The 18,058-nt window shown below is 47.6% G+C and overlaps 1 protein-coding gene and 1 pseudogene across 1 annotated transcript in view; both read right to left on the bottom strand.

Moving 5' to 3' along the window:
• The window catches only part of PPIL4 (peptidylprolyl isomerase like 4), a 100,791-nt gene that overhangs the window by 60,055 nt on the left and 22,678 nt on the right, over positions 1-18,058 (bottom strand). Inside the window, exon 3 of the mRNA XM_088455904.1 lies at positions 12,176-12,240. Within this exon, the coding sequence (XP_088312030.1) occupies positions 12,176-12,240 (65 nt within the window). The remainder of the gene's footprint in view (positions 1-12,175; positions 12,241-18,058) is intronic.
• Positions 16,198-17,797, bottom strand: LOC148543151 (uncharacterized; annotated as a pseudogene).

An 18,058-nucleotide genomic window follows, 5' to 3' on the forward strand; every position in this document is an offset into this window, starting at 1 on the left:
CATGCGCATCAACCGGAGGAGACTACCATTTAGCCCTATTGACAGCAGGCAGTGGATAGAAGGAAGTAATGCACTTAGAAACCAGGAAGCGCCTATTAGGGTGGCATCACATTGGAAATCTGGGCCATACATGAAGAGCCACCAGCTGGAGGAGCGACCAAAGGGGCTGAGAGCCTGTTCACTACCTGTAGCTTTATCTGGGATAACAAATAAATCCAAGCAGGTTCCTGGCTAGCAGGTGCAGCTGAAGGGGCCTCCTGCTGTGAAGTTGTAAAACAGTGAACACAGAGACCATCGTGGTCCGGAACCTGTGTAGAAAACACAGCAGTACAAGCCCTACAATTACCCAGCATAGAAGCACCCACCTCCTTGGGAGCTTTACCCCTGGAAGACATAGTACAGAAATCCAAGGAGAAGCACACCCACGAGAGCAAGAACTATAAATATGCAATTAAGTGCAGAGCAGAGAATGTAAATGCATCACAAATAAACAAAGTGGGACTATGCAGAAAAATTAAACAGTCAAACACACTGAAACATTAAATGCAAAATAAGAAAGGCAGTAAGCGCTCAACAAACCAGCCCTAAAAGGGGAGGAAGGATCAATATGTATAACCCAACCACTGAGGGTGAGGAACACAGGGAGACCATGAGCCTGCACTCTCCAGAGACAAGCTGAATCGGCAGGCACTCAGAAAATGGTTGCCCAGCGTCTGTGAGGAGGGGAGAGAGGAGGAGGAATGACATTGGAACAAACTTCCTCCTATGAGGGAAAGCATCCAGGGGCAGGGGAGAAGCCAGCAGGGAGAGCCTACCTCCCCCCTTCTGGCATGGACCCCAAGGCAAATGGCCGCCAATCTGCACAGCGCCCCGCTGCCCTGGTGGTCTAGTGGTAATGCGGAGAGGACCTATGTCCCCAATGCCAGCACCGCCGATGTCTCCCATACCAGCAGTGAGAAGCCACGATCACGCGGCTCCTTGCAAGCAGGGAACCGCTCTTACCTTTCCCCCTGCTGCGGCTTTGAGCTCCCTCTGAGACTGGAGCTCCGGGCAAGGACACTAGCCCAGTCACCAGCGCTGCAGCGAGGGTGTTCTCTAGGATGCCTAACGCTGCATACTTAGTAAAAAAAAAAAAAAGGTAATTAGATTAAATTAAATAAAAAAAGACTAAAGCTGTAAGCTTATTTTACACTGTGTGCCTGACCGCAGGCACCAACAAAAAACTGAGTTGCCTGTGGCTGTGGGCGGGGTATAAGGGGAGGGGGGAGTTGGGCTGTGACTGTGTGGTGCCCGGACTCCATCCCACCAACCTATACCCAGCGTAGAGCCTGTGTCCCCTATGGAGGAAGAAGAAACAAGCATTTTAGAGTTATAAATATATAACATGTAAGAGATCTGTAACAGTTTCATAGAATAATTGACGTAGAACTGTGAGATAAAAACAAAAATAAAACAGAATTAGCCAGAAGCATTTCCTGATACAAAGCGGTTTCGGAGATTGTTCTGGACTATAACTGGCAATGGGATAGTAGGCTCTGGAGTATGAATAGACACATTAGATACACAGGTTGAGTTTCCCATATCCAAAATGCTTGGGACCAGGGCTATTTTGGATATCAGAATATTCTGTATTTTGGAATATTTGCATACCAGAATGAAATATCTTGGGAATGGGACCCAAATCTAAACACATAATGTATTTATGTTTATATACACTCAGTCTGCAGGTAACGTTATACAATATTTTCAATAATTTTGTGGCTCAAAAAAATTGTGTGTACTTGCAGGAAATTAATTTATGTTTTATATACACAAAGCCTGAAGGTAATTTTATACAATATTTGCAATTTTGTGCTTTAAACAAAGTTTCTGTACATTGAACCATCAAAAAACAAAAAGGTTTTACTATCTCAGTCAAGCTAAAAAAATTCCATATTTCGGAATATTTGCATATGGGAGAGATATAATTTTTTTTTTTCAGTAAATCAATTGTAGCCTTACTTTTAGAGTCCTTAAAGCCAGCTAAATAATTTATAGATATCAGTGTTAAAAAGACAGAGTAAAAGCATGATTTTTTTTTTTTTTAAACACTGGTGGGATAATTATTTGCTTGCTTTTTACCATTTTGCAGGCTATTACTACTTTTTGATAATATCACAAGGTTGAAACGCGTTAAATGAAATGTTATTAAATGGACTCCTCTGTGATATCCATGTGAAGCAGCGCACTTATGGACTCCCACTAACCATCTTTAACATAGCCACAAAAACAGCCAGCGCACTATACAGCCGGTATGCCCTTCTTTCTGCTGAAGTCTGCCCGCTGAGGAGCGCTGGAATCCAGGAGCTTGCTGCCAGTATTTCCTACAAAGGCAAGAGTAGCGGGACCTCATTGTGGAACTGGCAGGTAATCAAACAGAAGCATTCCTGGATAGTGGAAGACTCCCATTAAGGTGAATTGTTTCCCCTCGTCTCCCTGCAAAACATTTCCTAGGCTCCCAGTTATCCTAAACTACAAAAGTATATGGATATACATGGATGCTACTCACAGGAACCATTTGTTTATATGATCTGCTATCCACAGAGAAACATTATTTTAATTAAGTGATGTCTCATGCAAAACATTAATCTGCTCAAATAAAATTTAACTACGGTACCTATTTTTCTAAAAACAACAAAAACATTGCTTTATATAATTTGTGCAAATATGCATATAACAGCCCTTTGACTCAATATAAGATCACTAAATACTTTTATTAGGGCTATTTATACTCTTCTATATTGATTCCCAGGGTCAGTTAGGCTTTTTAGGGGGTACAGACTGATTTCCCCAAAATATGCTGTCCTTTTTCGCTAGTTTCGCTTTTAACTACATTCACCTATCCACGGTTTCGCCTGTTTTTAATTGAACAGGGCGAAAAGCGGGGATGCTCATGGAGAAAACATTGCGTCATCATGTGTGGCATCAGCGTGCATGTGACAGTCGGATACACAGAAGACCCCGCCACGATCCACACGGCAGTCTCAGGTCAGTAGAGAGCTGGAGGGAGTCACCGCACCCCTCCTCTCACTGACAGCCTAGACGAAGCTGATGCCTCACATGCTTCTCAGAGTCCCACCCGACAACACTCCGCTCCCTGCTGCTCTGTAAGTAATCTCTTGCAGAGTCTCACCTCTCCCTGGTCCCGCTTGGTACAGACGGTGAGTAGGCGGAGCGTGCGCGCCTGTGAGTGAGGGATCGGGTGTGCACACTGGGTAATATAGCGTTTATGGGGCCGATGTATGTGTTTGTGCACAAGATAAGGTTGTGTACGATAACAGACAGCAGGAGGAAGAAAATGGGGTAAAGTTGGAGAAGGTAGGTAAGAGGCAGGGGGTTACAGATGATGAAGGGGGGAGGATTGAAGGCAATGAGGCAAGTACATAGCTAAAACTACTGATGCTGGTGAAGACTGGGAAAATGGAATCAGGCAGGCGAAGGGAATGAGAGGTAAAGAAAAGGGGTGAGAGGAATGGGTGGGGGAAGTCACAAGGTAAAGAGGGACTGGATAGGGAATGTAGGTGAAGAGTAAAGAGGAATATAAAGGCGGATGTAAAAGGGAGGAGAAAGAACTATAGGCAGAAAATCAGAGGGTTGTGTATAAATCCCTTTCAGTTAATGTAACCGGATGTGACGTGGAGTGATGGCGGAAGTGGGGGTCCATGCCCTTAAAGCACACTGTTATTTTCTCCCAAATGAAGTATCTGGTCACTACCAGTGGAAACTTGTACCTTCGCAGGCTCACTTCGCTTTCCACTCTTCGGGCTTAGTGGCTCATTTCGTTCGCCACAGTTACTATTCCAAATATATCTCCCCATGGACAGTAAATTATGACGCCAGGTTACATTTACTGAATAGGATCTATCCCCAACCAAAATGAGTGGCAAAGGAAATTAGGTAGTTATAGAGGCAAAGGTAAAGATGGGTAACAAGTGTGAGGTTTTTTTAGGGAGTTAGAAATATTGAGGTTAGTGAAGGAGAGTAAAGGAAATCAGGCAGGTAAAGAACGTATAACGACTATCTTGCCTAGGGCCCTATGAGGCCTAAATCCGCCTCTGGGTGAGCGGGTGCTGTAGCGGGTGGCTGCAACGTACGTAGGGGGGTGTTTGAGATATCTAGAAATCTCCCTGCTCAATGATTCATCGCCACAGGTGACCAAGTGGTTAGCCGGAGGAGCTCAGGCAGCTGTACAAGTAACACCATTTAATAATAATGTCCACCACATCATGGTTTAATCTCGGGGGAGGTGGAGTGGCAGCATGCAGCTCCTCGGTTACCATGGAGCTTTGACTGAGCTGGTGACATACTAACTTACTGCCTTCCATTCTGTACTGATAGCGGCAAGTGTGCATCTGGGTGCCGGATCTGTGTGTGCCCCGCAGGGGGGCTGGATAAAAAAAGTGTAGTGATGTGGGAACTTGTAAAAAAAAAAAAAAAAAAAAAAAAGAGGGAGATGTCAGGGTATGACGACAGGACAGAGGGGGGCATGATAAACAAGGTGTGATAAATATTAAATGCAGTGGGGACTGTCAGAATAGAGGGAGGCTGGGGACCATGATAGGGTGTGATAAATATTACATACATAGAATGTTTAGAGTGGGTCTGTTGCACTCTGGGAGCTTTTAATCTGTAGAGTGTGTTGTTGTCTTTTTTTGCTAAACAGTGTCCAGACACCTTATAACACACATGGGGCGAGATGCAGGAAGGGAGAAATTCGGTGAAATCCCGAAAATGCGGGTTTGACCACATTTCTCATATGCACTCCAGGACTTAGTTGCGGTGGGTAACACCATCTTCCTGATGGCATTACCCATAGAAACATATGGGCTTCTTTCCGCAAAGTGCTGATAAGAGGAATCCAATCCCTTTCAGCATCCCGCGCGGCATGCACAGGACGACGCTGGAGGGGCTTCTGGGTCATAGACAGAGCGGTCCTTACCGGGATCTTCATGCATACCTGCATTACCAACGCCAGCATGCATGCGATGACTGGTGGAATGCATCCCACTCATGATCTAGTCTGTGATTGAGCGTGATCTTCATGGGCTGTACCAGACAAGATGCACACAGGCGGGATCCGTGTCATTTACCAGAACTTGGGTGATTACCGTTGTCCTCATAGTCATATCATCTTTTCTCCATCCTAAATACTTTTCACAATCGGCATCACATGGCAGTGTACTGTTTTCCTAAACATTACATTCTTAGTAGCGCATCACATGCAACACCGCTCAGTATAGAGCTAGATTGCTACGTAACATACCTTTGTTTCAAAAATAGAATTAATGTGCAACAACATATATAAACGGCACGTGGGGTGGTCTCACGGCATATGGGGAGCTCAAAAGTATAAATTCTGATGGGACCCAGAAACTGTGGGGTAGGACCTCAATTTTTTAAAGTGAGGGATCTCTGGGACCCACATCTTTTCTTGCTGAGCGCAATCACTGCTGAGGTGTGCGGTGATTGGGAAAACAAGAGATATGGTAAGAACTTACCTTTGTTATCTCTGTTTCTACGAAGTCCATAGGGTCCACAGGGTGACCTTGGGGTATAGCTGGATCCTGGATCCTCGGGCACCACGGAGTTAAAGCTTTTAGCTGCTCCCAGGATGCACTTGGGTCCAACCTCCCCTATACCCCGCCCCCGAGCCACAGGCACCTCAGTTGGTAAGCAGCCCAGGCCGGAGGAGGAGACGAAACAGAGAGAAGGAAGACTGGAACACACAAGAACCATACTCACAGAAATGGGAGACGGAAAACCGGTGACCAGTCACAGAGCCCATATGAAGCCAGGTGCGTCAGGGCGGGTGCCCTGTGGACTCTATGGACTTCGTAGAAACAGAGATAACAAAGGTAAGTTCTTACCATATCTCTTGTTTTCTACTTCAGGGTCCATAGGGGTCCACAGGGTGACCTTGGGGATGTCCCAAAGCAGTCCAACTAAGGGCGGGGACGCTCTTGTGCTGATAGGAGAACCCGGCGCCCAAAGGATGCATCCTGAGAGGCAAAGGTGTCAAACGCACAGAACCTCAAAAAGGTCTGAATGGAAGACCAGGTGGCCGCCTTACAGAGCTGAACAGCAGAGGCGCCACGGCTAGCAGCCCAAGAAGGGCCCACGGACCGAGTGGAATGAGCCTTAACAGAGGCTGGAACAGGTAAACCCTCCTGCATATAAGCCTCAATAATAACAGAACGAAGCCAACGGGCTAGAGTCTGTTTGTTGGCAGGCCAACCCCTCTTGTGAAAACCAAAGAGGATAAACAAAGAATCCGACTTCCTCAAAGAACTAGTCCGGTCCACATAAACCTGGAGTGCCCGGACAACGTCTAAGGAAGTCTCCCCAGCCGAAAGATCAGGCGACTGAAAGGCTGGTACAACAATTTCCTGATTAATGTGGAACCTGGAAACCACCTTAGGCAGGAAATCAGGACGAGTGCGAAGCACCGCTCTGTCCTGATGAAAACTCAGAAAAGGGGGACGACAAGAAAGCGCCCCCAAATCTGAGACCCTCCTGGCAGAAGCAATTGCCAAGAGAAAAACAGTTTTAAAAGTTAGCCACTTGAGCTCCACTGACTCCAAGGGCTCAAAAGGAGGACCCTGTAAGGCCCGAAGAACCACCGCCAAATCCCACGGGGCCACAGGTGGCACAAAGGGAGGCTGGATTCTCAAAACACCCTAGAAAAAGGTGTGTACGTCCGGCATAGCAGCGATCCTGCGCTGGAACCACACCGACAGAGCAGACACGTGTACCTTCAGTGAAGAAAGACGTAATCCTAAGTCCAAACCCGACTGAAGGAAAGCCAGAATACGCGAAACCCGGAACACCTGGGGATCATAGTTTCTGGCCTTGCACCACTGAAAGTAAGTGTGCCACACTCTGTGATAGATCCTCGCGGAAGCAGGCTTGCGCGCCCTCAGCATGGTGGTAATAACGGAGCTAGAAAAGCCCCGAGACCTCCGGACGGCTGTCTCAAGAGCCACGCCGTCAAAGATAGTCGACCCAGATCCGGGTGAAGACAGGGCCCCTGAGACAACAGGTCCCGCCGTTGAGGTAGGAGGTACGGAGCATCGATGGACAGGCTCCGCAGATCGGAGTACCACGGCCTTCTGGGCCACCAGGATCAGTGTGCCTCCGTCCTGTTTGAACTTGCGCAGGACCCGAGGCAGCAGAGATATCGGAGGGAACAAGTAAGCCAGTTGAAACAGCCATTTCACCGACAGCGCGTCTATCAGACTTGCGCCTGCGTCCCTTGTCCTTGACCCGTACACAGGCAGCTTGTGATTGTGACGGGACGCCATCAGGTCCAGCTCTGGCAGCCCCCACTTGTCCACGAGTAGTTGGAATACCTCTGGATGAAGCGACCATTCCCCGGGATGCACATCGTAACGGCTGAGGAAGTCTGCCTCCCAATTGAGGACTCCTGGGATGAAAACTGCCGAGAGAGCTGGAAGATAGCGCTCCGCCCAAGCCAGGACGCGGGACACCTCCGGCATCGCAGCTCGACTGCGAGTCCCTCCCTGGTGATTGATGTACGCCACCGTGGTGGCGTTGCCTGACTGCACCTGAACGGCCCTTCCGTGAAGAGCGGTGCCGGACGACTGCAGGGCTCTGTATACTGCCCGCAGTTCCAGGATGTTGATGGGAAAAATCGCTTCCTCCGCCGACCAACGACCCTGAAGTGACAAGGAGCCTGTCACCGCCCCCCAACCCTGGAGACTGGCATCTGTCGTGAGCAGAACCCATTCCGGGATCCAAAAGGGGCGCCCCTCCAGGAGATGAGCTGTCTGCAGCCACCAGGCTAGGGACAGACGCACCTCCGAGGACAACACCAGCATCTGAGAGCGGATCCTGTGTGGCAATCCGTTCCATTCCGAAAGAATCAGCCCCTGCAGGGGCCTGGAATGGAACTGGGCAAACTTCACCATGTCGAATGCCGACACCATGGACCCCAAAACTCTCATTGGTGAGTGCACCGACACTCTGCCACTGCTCAGACAACTGTGAATCCGCAGCTGTAAGGAGGAGACCTTCTCTGGAGTCAGAAAAATCCGTTGCTGACGAGAGTCCAGCAGGGCCCCCAAATGAACCATCCGTTGTGATGGGATGAGGGAGGATTTCTTCCAGTTGATCAACCAGCCGTGCGCCTGTAGACAAGCGACAGTCAGGTGGAGATGCTGGATCAGTACCTCCGGGGAGCTTGCCAGCAAGAGGAGGTCGTCTAGATACGGTAGCAACCGTATCCCCTGGCTCCGAAGGTGAGCCGCCATGACCGCCATCACCTTGGTAAATACCCTTGGTGCCGTGGAGAGACCAAAGGGTAGAGCCCTGAATTGGTAGTGGTTGTGGAGAATAGCAAACCGCAGAAACCGTTGGTGCGATGTTGCTATAGGCACATGGAGGTAGGCGTCCTGGATATCCAGGGAGACCATATAATCCCCCGGTTCCATCGCCAGTATGATGGAACGCAAAGTTTCCATCCTGAATTTGGGAACCCTGAGAAACCTGTTCAGGGACTTCAAATTGAGGATGGGGCGATGAGAGCCATTGGGTTTCTGCACCAGAAACAGCGCAGAGTAATACCCCATCCCACGTTGAGACTGTGGTACGGGTATAATGACCCCCGCCGTCAGCAAGGCCTCTATGGCTTTCTGAACCTGCAAGGCCTTGGTTTTGTCCTGAGAAGGACTTGTGCAAAAAAACTGGCAAGGCGGCCTGTGCCGAAAAGACAGGGCGTACCCCTGGGAGACCACTTCTCGCACCCAGGCATCCGTAGTGGTATTGTGCCAGCACTGGGCGAATTGAAGAAGTCGGCCTCCCACTCTGGGGTCCCCCAGAGGGAGGCCCGTCCCATCACGCAGAAGGCTTATCTTCTGGCTTGGAAGAAGGGCGCCTAGCACTCCAGGCTTGCTTCTTTGGCTTTGAGGCGGTCTTGGGTGCGGACTGCCTCGGGAAGGACTGACCCTTTGCCTTGCCCTGAACCCGAAAGGAACGAAACGCCGAGCTCCGGACCTTAGCAGGTGTAGTAGCTGAAGGGAGGAAGGCTGACTTGGATTTTGCCAGGGTATCTACTATTTTGTCCAGGTCCGGACCAAATAGTAATTCCCCATTAAAAGGTAAGGCCTCCAAGCCTTTCTTTGAATCTGCGTCTGCTCTCCAAGACCGCAACCACAAGGATCTACGAGCAGACACTGCTGCCGCCGAAACCCTAGAGGTCAACAGGCTAGCATCCAAAGATGCTTCTCCAATGTAGGAGGCGGCATCTCTCATCTGTCCTAACAACGCCCTCTGGACGTCCGGAGATTCATCCGTAAACGTGTCCTCCAAGGCGTTGGCCCACCCCTCAATGGCCTTGGCCACCCAGGAGATGGCCATGGACGGCCGGGCTACAGCCCCTGAGAGAGAATAAATACACTTTAAACAAGTCTCCACCTTCCTGTCCGTAGGATCCTTCAGCGAGGATATAGACGGCAATGGCAAAGTAGCACTCCTGATGAGGCGTGTTACATGGGAATCGACTGCAGGCGGAGTTTCCCATTTCTTACAATGCACTTCCGGGAATGGATAATTGGACGCCAAGCGTTTCTGTGGCAGGAAACGCTTACTGGGCGTCTGCCAGGCCACCGCCATGTGATCAGTCAACTGATCAGACAAGGGGAACGCTGTAGAAGTAACCTTAGCTTTTTTAAAACTAGGATACCTTGACTTGGGAGCGGGTGCCTCATCCTCAATCAGAAGAATGGCCCGCACCGCCTTAACCAGAGCCCGCACATTGATGGAAGACTTAGTGTCTACCTCCTGGACTGAGGCATCTGAGGCTGAGTCATCCTGCACCTCACCATCATCCGAGGACCCCTCAGAATCCGAAAGATGCGCAGCCTGTGCCATGACTGAGCGTTTAGACGCCCTGGAGGGCACGTCACTGCGCAACATCGACTGAAAAGCCGATGATGCTGCCGCCAAATCTTGGACAGTGTGGGAAAGCGCATCCACCCAGGGTGGAGGAGCTGTCACAGGAGCCTGAAACGGCACCACAGCCGGCTGTGCCACAGGGGTGGACTGAATATACATTGGCAACCCCGCATAGGGACCAACAGGCTGAGACCTCGGGGGAGTCTGCAATAATTGTGGGACACCCGGGGAATGGGGGATGGCAGGCTGGGGCAACGCCCTAGTAGGGGCGGCAGTCGGGACCGACAGACGGTCCTCGATGGACACCAGCACCTGGGAAAACATCGCCCATGGTGGCTCCTGCGACATGGGAGGTTTAGACGTACCAGGGACCGCCTGGCACCGTCCGCACAGGCCGTCCTGTGACAAATCCTCCCTATCCACTCCTGCAGAACAGCGCCTGCAGGAGAACAATGCCGGAGCCCCGGAGTGCTCAATCTCCTCCTCAGACATGACTTAGGAAGAAAACGTGCGCACTCACCAGTGTGCTGAACAACAGCCCACAATATGGCACCGTGTAGCACACAACTGTATGTGACGGACCTCACAAATACATGATCTATATAGGTGAGGTCAGTAGAAACTCCCTTCCCCCGCACACCTGTAGGGCTTGTAGGAGAAGGAAAGGGATAGGTACAGGCTGACAGTAAGTAGAAAAAAAAAGACACAGACAGGCAGCACTAGCAAAAGTCACATACCATGCAGAGAAGATATACTCACTGCACCTTTCTACTACAATCAACCTCCCAGATTCAGTGTCTGGGAGGGCTATAGCGCTGTGTACACTGTCCTTGTCGGGGGAGAGGTACACAGGGGGACCGGTCCGCGTGCTCCCTGAAGATCTGCGCTGCCAGTAAGAAAATGGCCGCTGGAGACCTCAGAGGAGGAGTGGCTGCAGCTCAGCGACGCCAGACTACGAGCTGAAAGGCGCGCTGAGCTGAGGGGAGGAGCCGCTAGACAGGGAAGGCTTCCTCCCCTGGCTAGCATATTTAACCCCCAAGGTTGCGGCATCCCGCTTGCCGCTTAATTTACCCTGGTGGTCTAGTGGTCTGACGGGGTATGCCTCCGATGGAGGGGGGGCCCGCCGCCACCGCTAGCGCCCCCGGTCTGTCCCTTAGACCGGGGGCATGGGACTGTGTATAAAAGGCATTACCCGCGCACCGCCGCTAATCACCGATGCGCGGCTTACCTTAAGCTCCCCGGCATCTTCCGGCAGCTGTCCCGGGGGAAGCCAGAGTCCGGCTAGTACAGACTCTGGCTTCCCCCGCCGCGATCCCCAGTTCAGTGCTGGCGTCGCGGCGCCAGCAGGGAGAAGGAGCGGCAGCGTGGGCGTCTGTACAGACAGCCTAGCGCTGCCGCTCTGGAGAACAAAACTAATGTAAAAATAAATTTAACCTAGTTAAACAAAAAGCTTTAGGGGGCTGCTCCTGCAGCCCCCCCCGCAGGGTGACCCGACTCCGGCCGGGCACCATCTTAAACTGAGGTGCCTGTGGCTCGGGGGCAGGGTATAGGGGAGGTTGGACCCAAGTGCATCCTGGGAGCAGCTAAAAGCTTTAACTCCGTGGTGCCCGAGGATCCAGGATCCAGCTATACCCCAAGGTCACCCTGTGGACCCCTATGGACCCTGAAGTAGAAACAATGCACAGTCATGTGATCTATTGTGTCCAATCATGTTGGTGGGATCTGTCTCAACAACATTTTATAAAAATATATGTTTTTACATATACAATATATATATATATATATATATATATATATATATATATATATATATACACACACACACACACACACATACATACACATATACACACACACTAATATAAAGCCAGTGTATTCATGTATAAATATTAGAGTTAAAAACACACCAGTACAAGCCTGTCTCTTTGGACACAGCAGCGATGCTAACATATAGTAATGCAGCAGGAGTAGCCTGTAGGAAAAAAAAACAGCACCTCCTGCCAGCATCTGCAATCTGAATGCTGCGTCCAAAGACGACAGTCGTTAAGTTTAAATTTACTCAGAATGGGCAACAGAACTGCTCAGTTGGGGGTCAGGAAGTCTGCGTAAGAGGAAACAGACCCTAACTGCCAATACAGTTGATGGATCTTTTCAGCGGTTTTAGAATGCAGAGCGTTAAGCATATTTTTTTCAAATCAGCGCAAATAAAGCAGAATAAACGTACCTAAAGATAGACTCTCCTCCTCTGCCAGTTCCCAAAGGATCACCAGTTTGTATGATAAAGTCCCTCTACGAATGAAATGAAATTATAACAGATTCTACTCAATATGCAGATCTGCATGTTAACAGAAAAGTAATCTTAAAAAAAGTACTGTAGTTCCATCATCAAAGCCTCTGCTTTCTTCCTAATACTACCCAGGCATTGCAACACTGACTTTCTTCTTGGTAGTAGATTAACATTATAGGTCCTGCATAAAATTATAAATTATAATTTACCGATAATTCAGTTTCTTCGAAAGCTCCATGGCAGCCATAACACTGAGTTAGTCCTCCATTTCCCCAACAACAGACAGGAAGTTATTTCTACAGGGACCTCCCCACTGGGCGTATATATGTAACCTCCTCCCCTTCCTTAGTGTCTTCAGTGTCTCTTCATCACCTTCTCTGTAGAAAAAACACAATTCCGGGAGGGTAATCTAAAGGCTGCCATGGAGCTTTCGAAGAAACTGAATTATCGTTAAGTTATAATTCGTAATTTTCTTCTCCAGTCTTCATGGCAGCCATAACACTGGGATGTACCTAAGCTTTACATATATATACATATGTATTTGGCCCACCCTATATAAGAAAAAATACATTCAGGACTTAGGGCCTGATTCAGAGCCGGACGCTCTGACAGAGCGATCGCTCTGAATCAGGGGAGGCCTTCTGTTTTTTTATAGCAGCCTCCTGGCCGCTTGCATCGCTGTGGGTGGCCACCCACAGCTATAGCGAGCAGCCAGGAAGATGGTCGCGATGGTCAAGACCATTGGGCTTGCGACGAGACCCTTGTGGTAGGGTCTCGTTGCCGCAAGCCCTAGAGTGCTTTCGGCTCTACCAGAGCCGAAAGCACTCCCACTGACATCACAAGTGAACGCCTTCGTCTGTGCAGCCACACCCCCTGCCCGCCCACCTAAGGGGGCGTGCTGTCACTCAACAACAACAGCACGCCCCCCTTGGTACGAGACCTGGAGCAACAGTTTGCCCGTCGCTATCCGGGTCTCGCGCATGTGCACGACGGAGCCGGCTCAGTCGTGCGCATGCGCACTCGGCCACCATCGACCCGCTTGCGAGCGCATTGCGCTCGCAAGCGGGTCTGAATCAAATCTATTTAAGGCCCCTTGAAGAACTTGACTTCCAAAGTGGGGGTCCGCAATATGCAAAGCATAATGTTTTGAGAGTATGTATAGAAGGCCACGTAGCTGCTTTGCAGATGTCCACTGTTGACGCCTGAGCCTTTCCTGCCCATGAAGCTGACATTGCCCTGGTAGAGTGTGCCTTTATGATTTTTGGAATCCTTCGTCCTTCCTTCTTATATATGAAGACTATCACTTCTCTAATCCATCTAGCTATGGTTTGTTTGGTTGGTACACAACCCTTCCTAACTCCTTGCAGGAATCACCAGAAGATGTCTTGTTCTTCTAATCTCCTTCACTTTGTAAATATACAGTAAGAACTCTTACTAAATCCAGTTTATGAAGATTCTTTTCTTCTTCACTTTCTGGATGAGGAAAAAAGTTAGGTAAAATAATCTCTTTATTCAAGTGAAAGGAGGACACTACCTTCGGAAGAAACGTCGGATTAGTTCTTAAAACCACTCTGTCAGGGAAAACAATTAAGAAAAGGCTCTTCTGCCCATAACACTTGTAACTCGCTCACTCTTCTGGCAGATGTAATTGCAATTAGAAAAACTACCTTCCATGTTACATATCTCAGAGCCACCTCTTCTAATGGCTCAAATGGTGCCTTCATCATAGCGTTCAATATAAGGTTCAGATCCCAAGGTGCTACAAACGACCTTATCCATGGTCTAATCTTCTTTATGGCCTGACAAAACCTCTTAATTAATTCTTATTCTGACAACCTTCTTTCTAGTAATACACTTAAAGCTGAAATTTGAACCTTGATAGTTGCCACTGCCAGGCCATTCATAAAACCATTATACAATAATTGTAACACCTGTGGAATGTCTACGATCAAAGGTCAAGTTATCACCTTTCTCCAAGCAAGAAATGTTTTCCATATTTTATAGTACACATTTGAAGATACTTACTCTCTTGCTTGTAACAGTATCTCAATGACCTGGTCTGAGAGACCCTTTTTCTCAGTAATTCCCGTTCAATCTCCACGCCGTTAAATTGAGCACTGATATTCCCAAATGAAAAACCGGCCCTTGACTCAGCAGATCCACTCTGCCTGGTATTGTCCATGGCTCCTTTACTGACATCCTCAGGGCTGTTGGGAACCATGGTCTTCTCGGCCAGTATGGTAACACTGCCACTACTTCTACCTGATCTTCTCTTATCTTCTTGAGCACCTGAGATATCATCAGAGGGAATGGTGGAAAGATGTATCCAGGTGAAACTTCCACTTTATTGATAGTGCATCCACAGCTTGTGTCCCTTCCATCTGGTACCTGGAGAAAAACCAAGGGAGTTTCATATTCTGATTTGTCGCCTTTAAGTGTATCTCGTGCACCCCAAATCATCTTATTATGTCTTGAAAAGCTTCTATATTCAGCTCCCATTCTCCTGGTATGATCTCCTTGCGACTTAAAAAAATTGGCTGTCATATTTTCTATCCCTGGAACATAAACCGCTGAGATGGACTGAAGATATCTTTGCGCCCAAGACATAACTCTGCTTACTTCCTCCATCATACTTCTGCTCTTGGTGCCCCCTTGATGATTCAAGTAGGCTACAACAGTCACATTGTCTGACAAAATTTTCAGATGAGAACCTCTGATCTGCCTTCTGAAATACATCATTGCATTCCAGAGTGCTCTCATTTCTCTTAGGTTTGATGATAGCAGCCTCTCCTGGGGAGACCACTGTCCCTGTGTGATTATATTTAATAGGTGTGCTCCCAATCCTATTAAACTTGCGTCTGTAGTCAATCTTGGATATGCCACCTGTGCTAGTGATGTTGATCTTTGTTCTTTTGTCAACATCCTCCACCACATCAATGATTTCTTTGTGTGCTGTTCCATTCTTACATAATGGTTTAGGGACAGTCATCTTCGGGTAAGCTTTAAGATATTCCACTTAAGATCCCTCATATGCCATCTCGCCCATGGTATAACCCCTATGGTTGAAGACATCAATCCCAACAGAGACACCGCAGTCCTTAACTGTATTCTTCTGCACTTTAAAACCAGACCAATCATTTTCTGAATCTTTGCAAATCTGTCTACTGACAGAGTAATTTCGTGTCGGATAGTATTTATTTGTACCCCCAGGAACTGCAATTGCTGTACTGGTATCAATCTGCTCTTTTCCCAGTTTACTATCCATCCACTTAGCTGCATGACTTCTAAGATCTTGTCCCGGATTGCTTCTGATCTCTGATGCGGTCCTCCCTGAAATCAGGATATCGTCCAGGTATGGCCATATTGCCAAACCCTGCTTTCTTAGATAAGCTATTATCACTGATAAGACTTTTGTAAAAGTCCTTGGAGATGATTTTAGTCTGAATGGTAGGCATGTAAACTGGAAATTACTGTTTTGAATACAAAACCTTAAATAGCTTTGATGCTGAGGCCAAACTGGAATATGAAAGTAAGAGTCTCTTAGAAAATCTCCTCTCTCTACTCCCATCAGGATAGTTTTCAAAGTTTCCATCCGAAACTTTCTTGTCTGAAGAAACTTGTTCAGGTATCTTAAATCTAATATCGTTCTGAACTGCCCTGATGTTTTCTGAACCAGAAACATTTGAGAATAAAATCCTTTTCCGCTTTCTATTTGTGGTACTGGTTTTATTGCTTGCAAACTAATTAACTTCTCCGTACTTTCCCTCATCATTTTTAGTTCTGACATTGAAACTTGTGAAACCACAAATCTGTCCTCTCTGGGTAACTTCTGAAATTCTATTTGATATCCTTTTGAGACTATTTGCAAAACCCATCTATCCTGTGTAAACATTTGCCATATTTCCGCAAATTTCAGCAGTCTGCCTCCTACTTGAAATCTGGGTTGACACTGAATATAGTCATTGACTTTTCCCATAAGGTCTCCCTTTGTTTTGACGAAATGACTGCCTTGTCATACCTGATGAATATCTTCTATTGTACGGTCTTCCAGATCTGTAACCTCGTGCTTCCCTCAACTGCTGTTTAGAGGTCTGAGCCTGATATCTTGTATATCTTGAGGTAGCCTTGTAGATTTCCCACCAGTTATTCTCTGTATTAATGCCTCCAACTTATTTTCAAATAACAGTGATCCTTCAAAAGGTAAATTCGTTAGTCTGTTTTTTGAATGAGCATCAGCCGACCAGGAACGCAACCATAGTGCTCTTCTAGCCACTACTGCATTAGCCATTGACCTTGCAGTAAATGCTGTCACATCCAATTGCTCTTTGCATTATTTCCAGATTTGAACAAATACGGTTTTCAGAGCTTCTCTTCTAGATCAGCATGCATATTAGCACTCCATAACCTCAAAGCCCTTGATACGGAAGCAATAGCTACACCAGCTCTTAAGGATACCGTTGAGGCAACATATCCTCTTTTAAAAGAGGTCTCCATTATTTTATCCATTGTATCTTTAAAAGAAGCCCCATCCTCCAAAGGAATAGTCGTCTTAGATACCACTTCTGCTACTGGAGCATCCACTTTAGGGATAGCACACCATCTAAGAAAATCTTCATCCCTAATATGGTACATACGGTCAATTCTTGCTAAATTTCCTTGCCTTTTATCCAGATTCTGCCATTCTTTCAGCACAATATCCTTCATAACCTTATGTATAGGAAAAACTCTATTCTTCTTTCCTCTATCCTCAAATAATATATCTTGTTGTTCATCAGGTAAATCCTTAGTTAAAAGATTTATAAATATTTTTTTTTAACACCATCTCTACGATATCCATATTAAATGATCTTGTATCCTCATGCATTTCACCAGACTCATCACTAGATATTTGTTCCAAACCTTCCGTAGCACTCTGCTCAAAGGACACCAACTCATCATATCCCAGACTTGTCTCAGACCTTGATCTCTTAAGCCCCTGCATGGCTAAAAACTCCTCCTTGGATACAAAAGGACCTTTTCATCCACTCAATCAGTTCCTGAATCTGATTCACTTGCTGACTTTGGCTAGGTGAGGATTTATGTTTGCATAGATCACTAAACACCATATCCTGACTTCCCGAGTAAGACCTATCACATGCTGCACATTTTGAATTCATGTGTTTCTTCTTAGAAAGCCTCTTCTTATGTTCCACAGAACTAGGCACACTGCAGAAGACACAATGATAAAGTTTCTACTATTCCTATACTAACTAAAAGAAACATTTGCACCCATCTAATCAGGACTTACCCCATCTGGGCGCTAATCGGCTGTTGGGGGAAAGGCTGTTGCTCCATGTCTGCACTTACAGGTTCACTCTGCAGAACTCTCAGCTGATGCTCCGGTGTGTGGCGCCATTTTAATAGCCCTTTGACCCTAGTGACGGTCAGGCGCTTGCGCGGTGTGCGCCGCACTGCCTTCAGGGTGCCGACATCATTCCACACCGCCGGCCGCGCTTTACACAAGGCTGCCGCTGATCGATATAACTCAGCGTCCAGCCTCACCATGCTTCTGACAGCCATGTCTCGTCAACAGACCTCAGTCATAGCGCAGCAGCCATTTCCATGACCCCGGGGCGCCACCCAGCCACAGACTGCAGAAAATCGTCACTTGCTGAGCACAAAAATTGAGGTAAGTCCCCTAGGAAAATAACAAACTTCCCTACTCTGTCTAGAGAGACAAGAAAAAAAGACACTAAGGAAGGGGAGGAGGTTACATATATACGTCCAGTGGGAGGTCCCTGTAGAAAAAAACTTCCTGGCTGCTGTTGGGGAAATGGAGGA

Source organism: Taudactylus pleione, unplaced genomic scaffold (assembly GCF_031769625.1).
Source record: "Taudactylus pleione unplaced genomic scaffold, aTauple2 ptg000006l, whole genome shotgun sequence".
Classification (NCBI taxonomy): domain Eukaryota; kingdom Metazoa; phylum Chordata; class Amphibia; order Anura; family Myobatrachidae; genus Taudactylus; species Taudactylus pleione.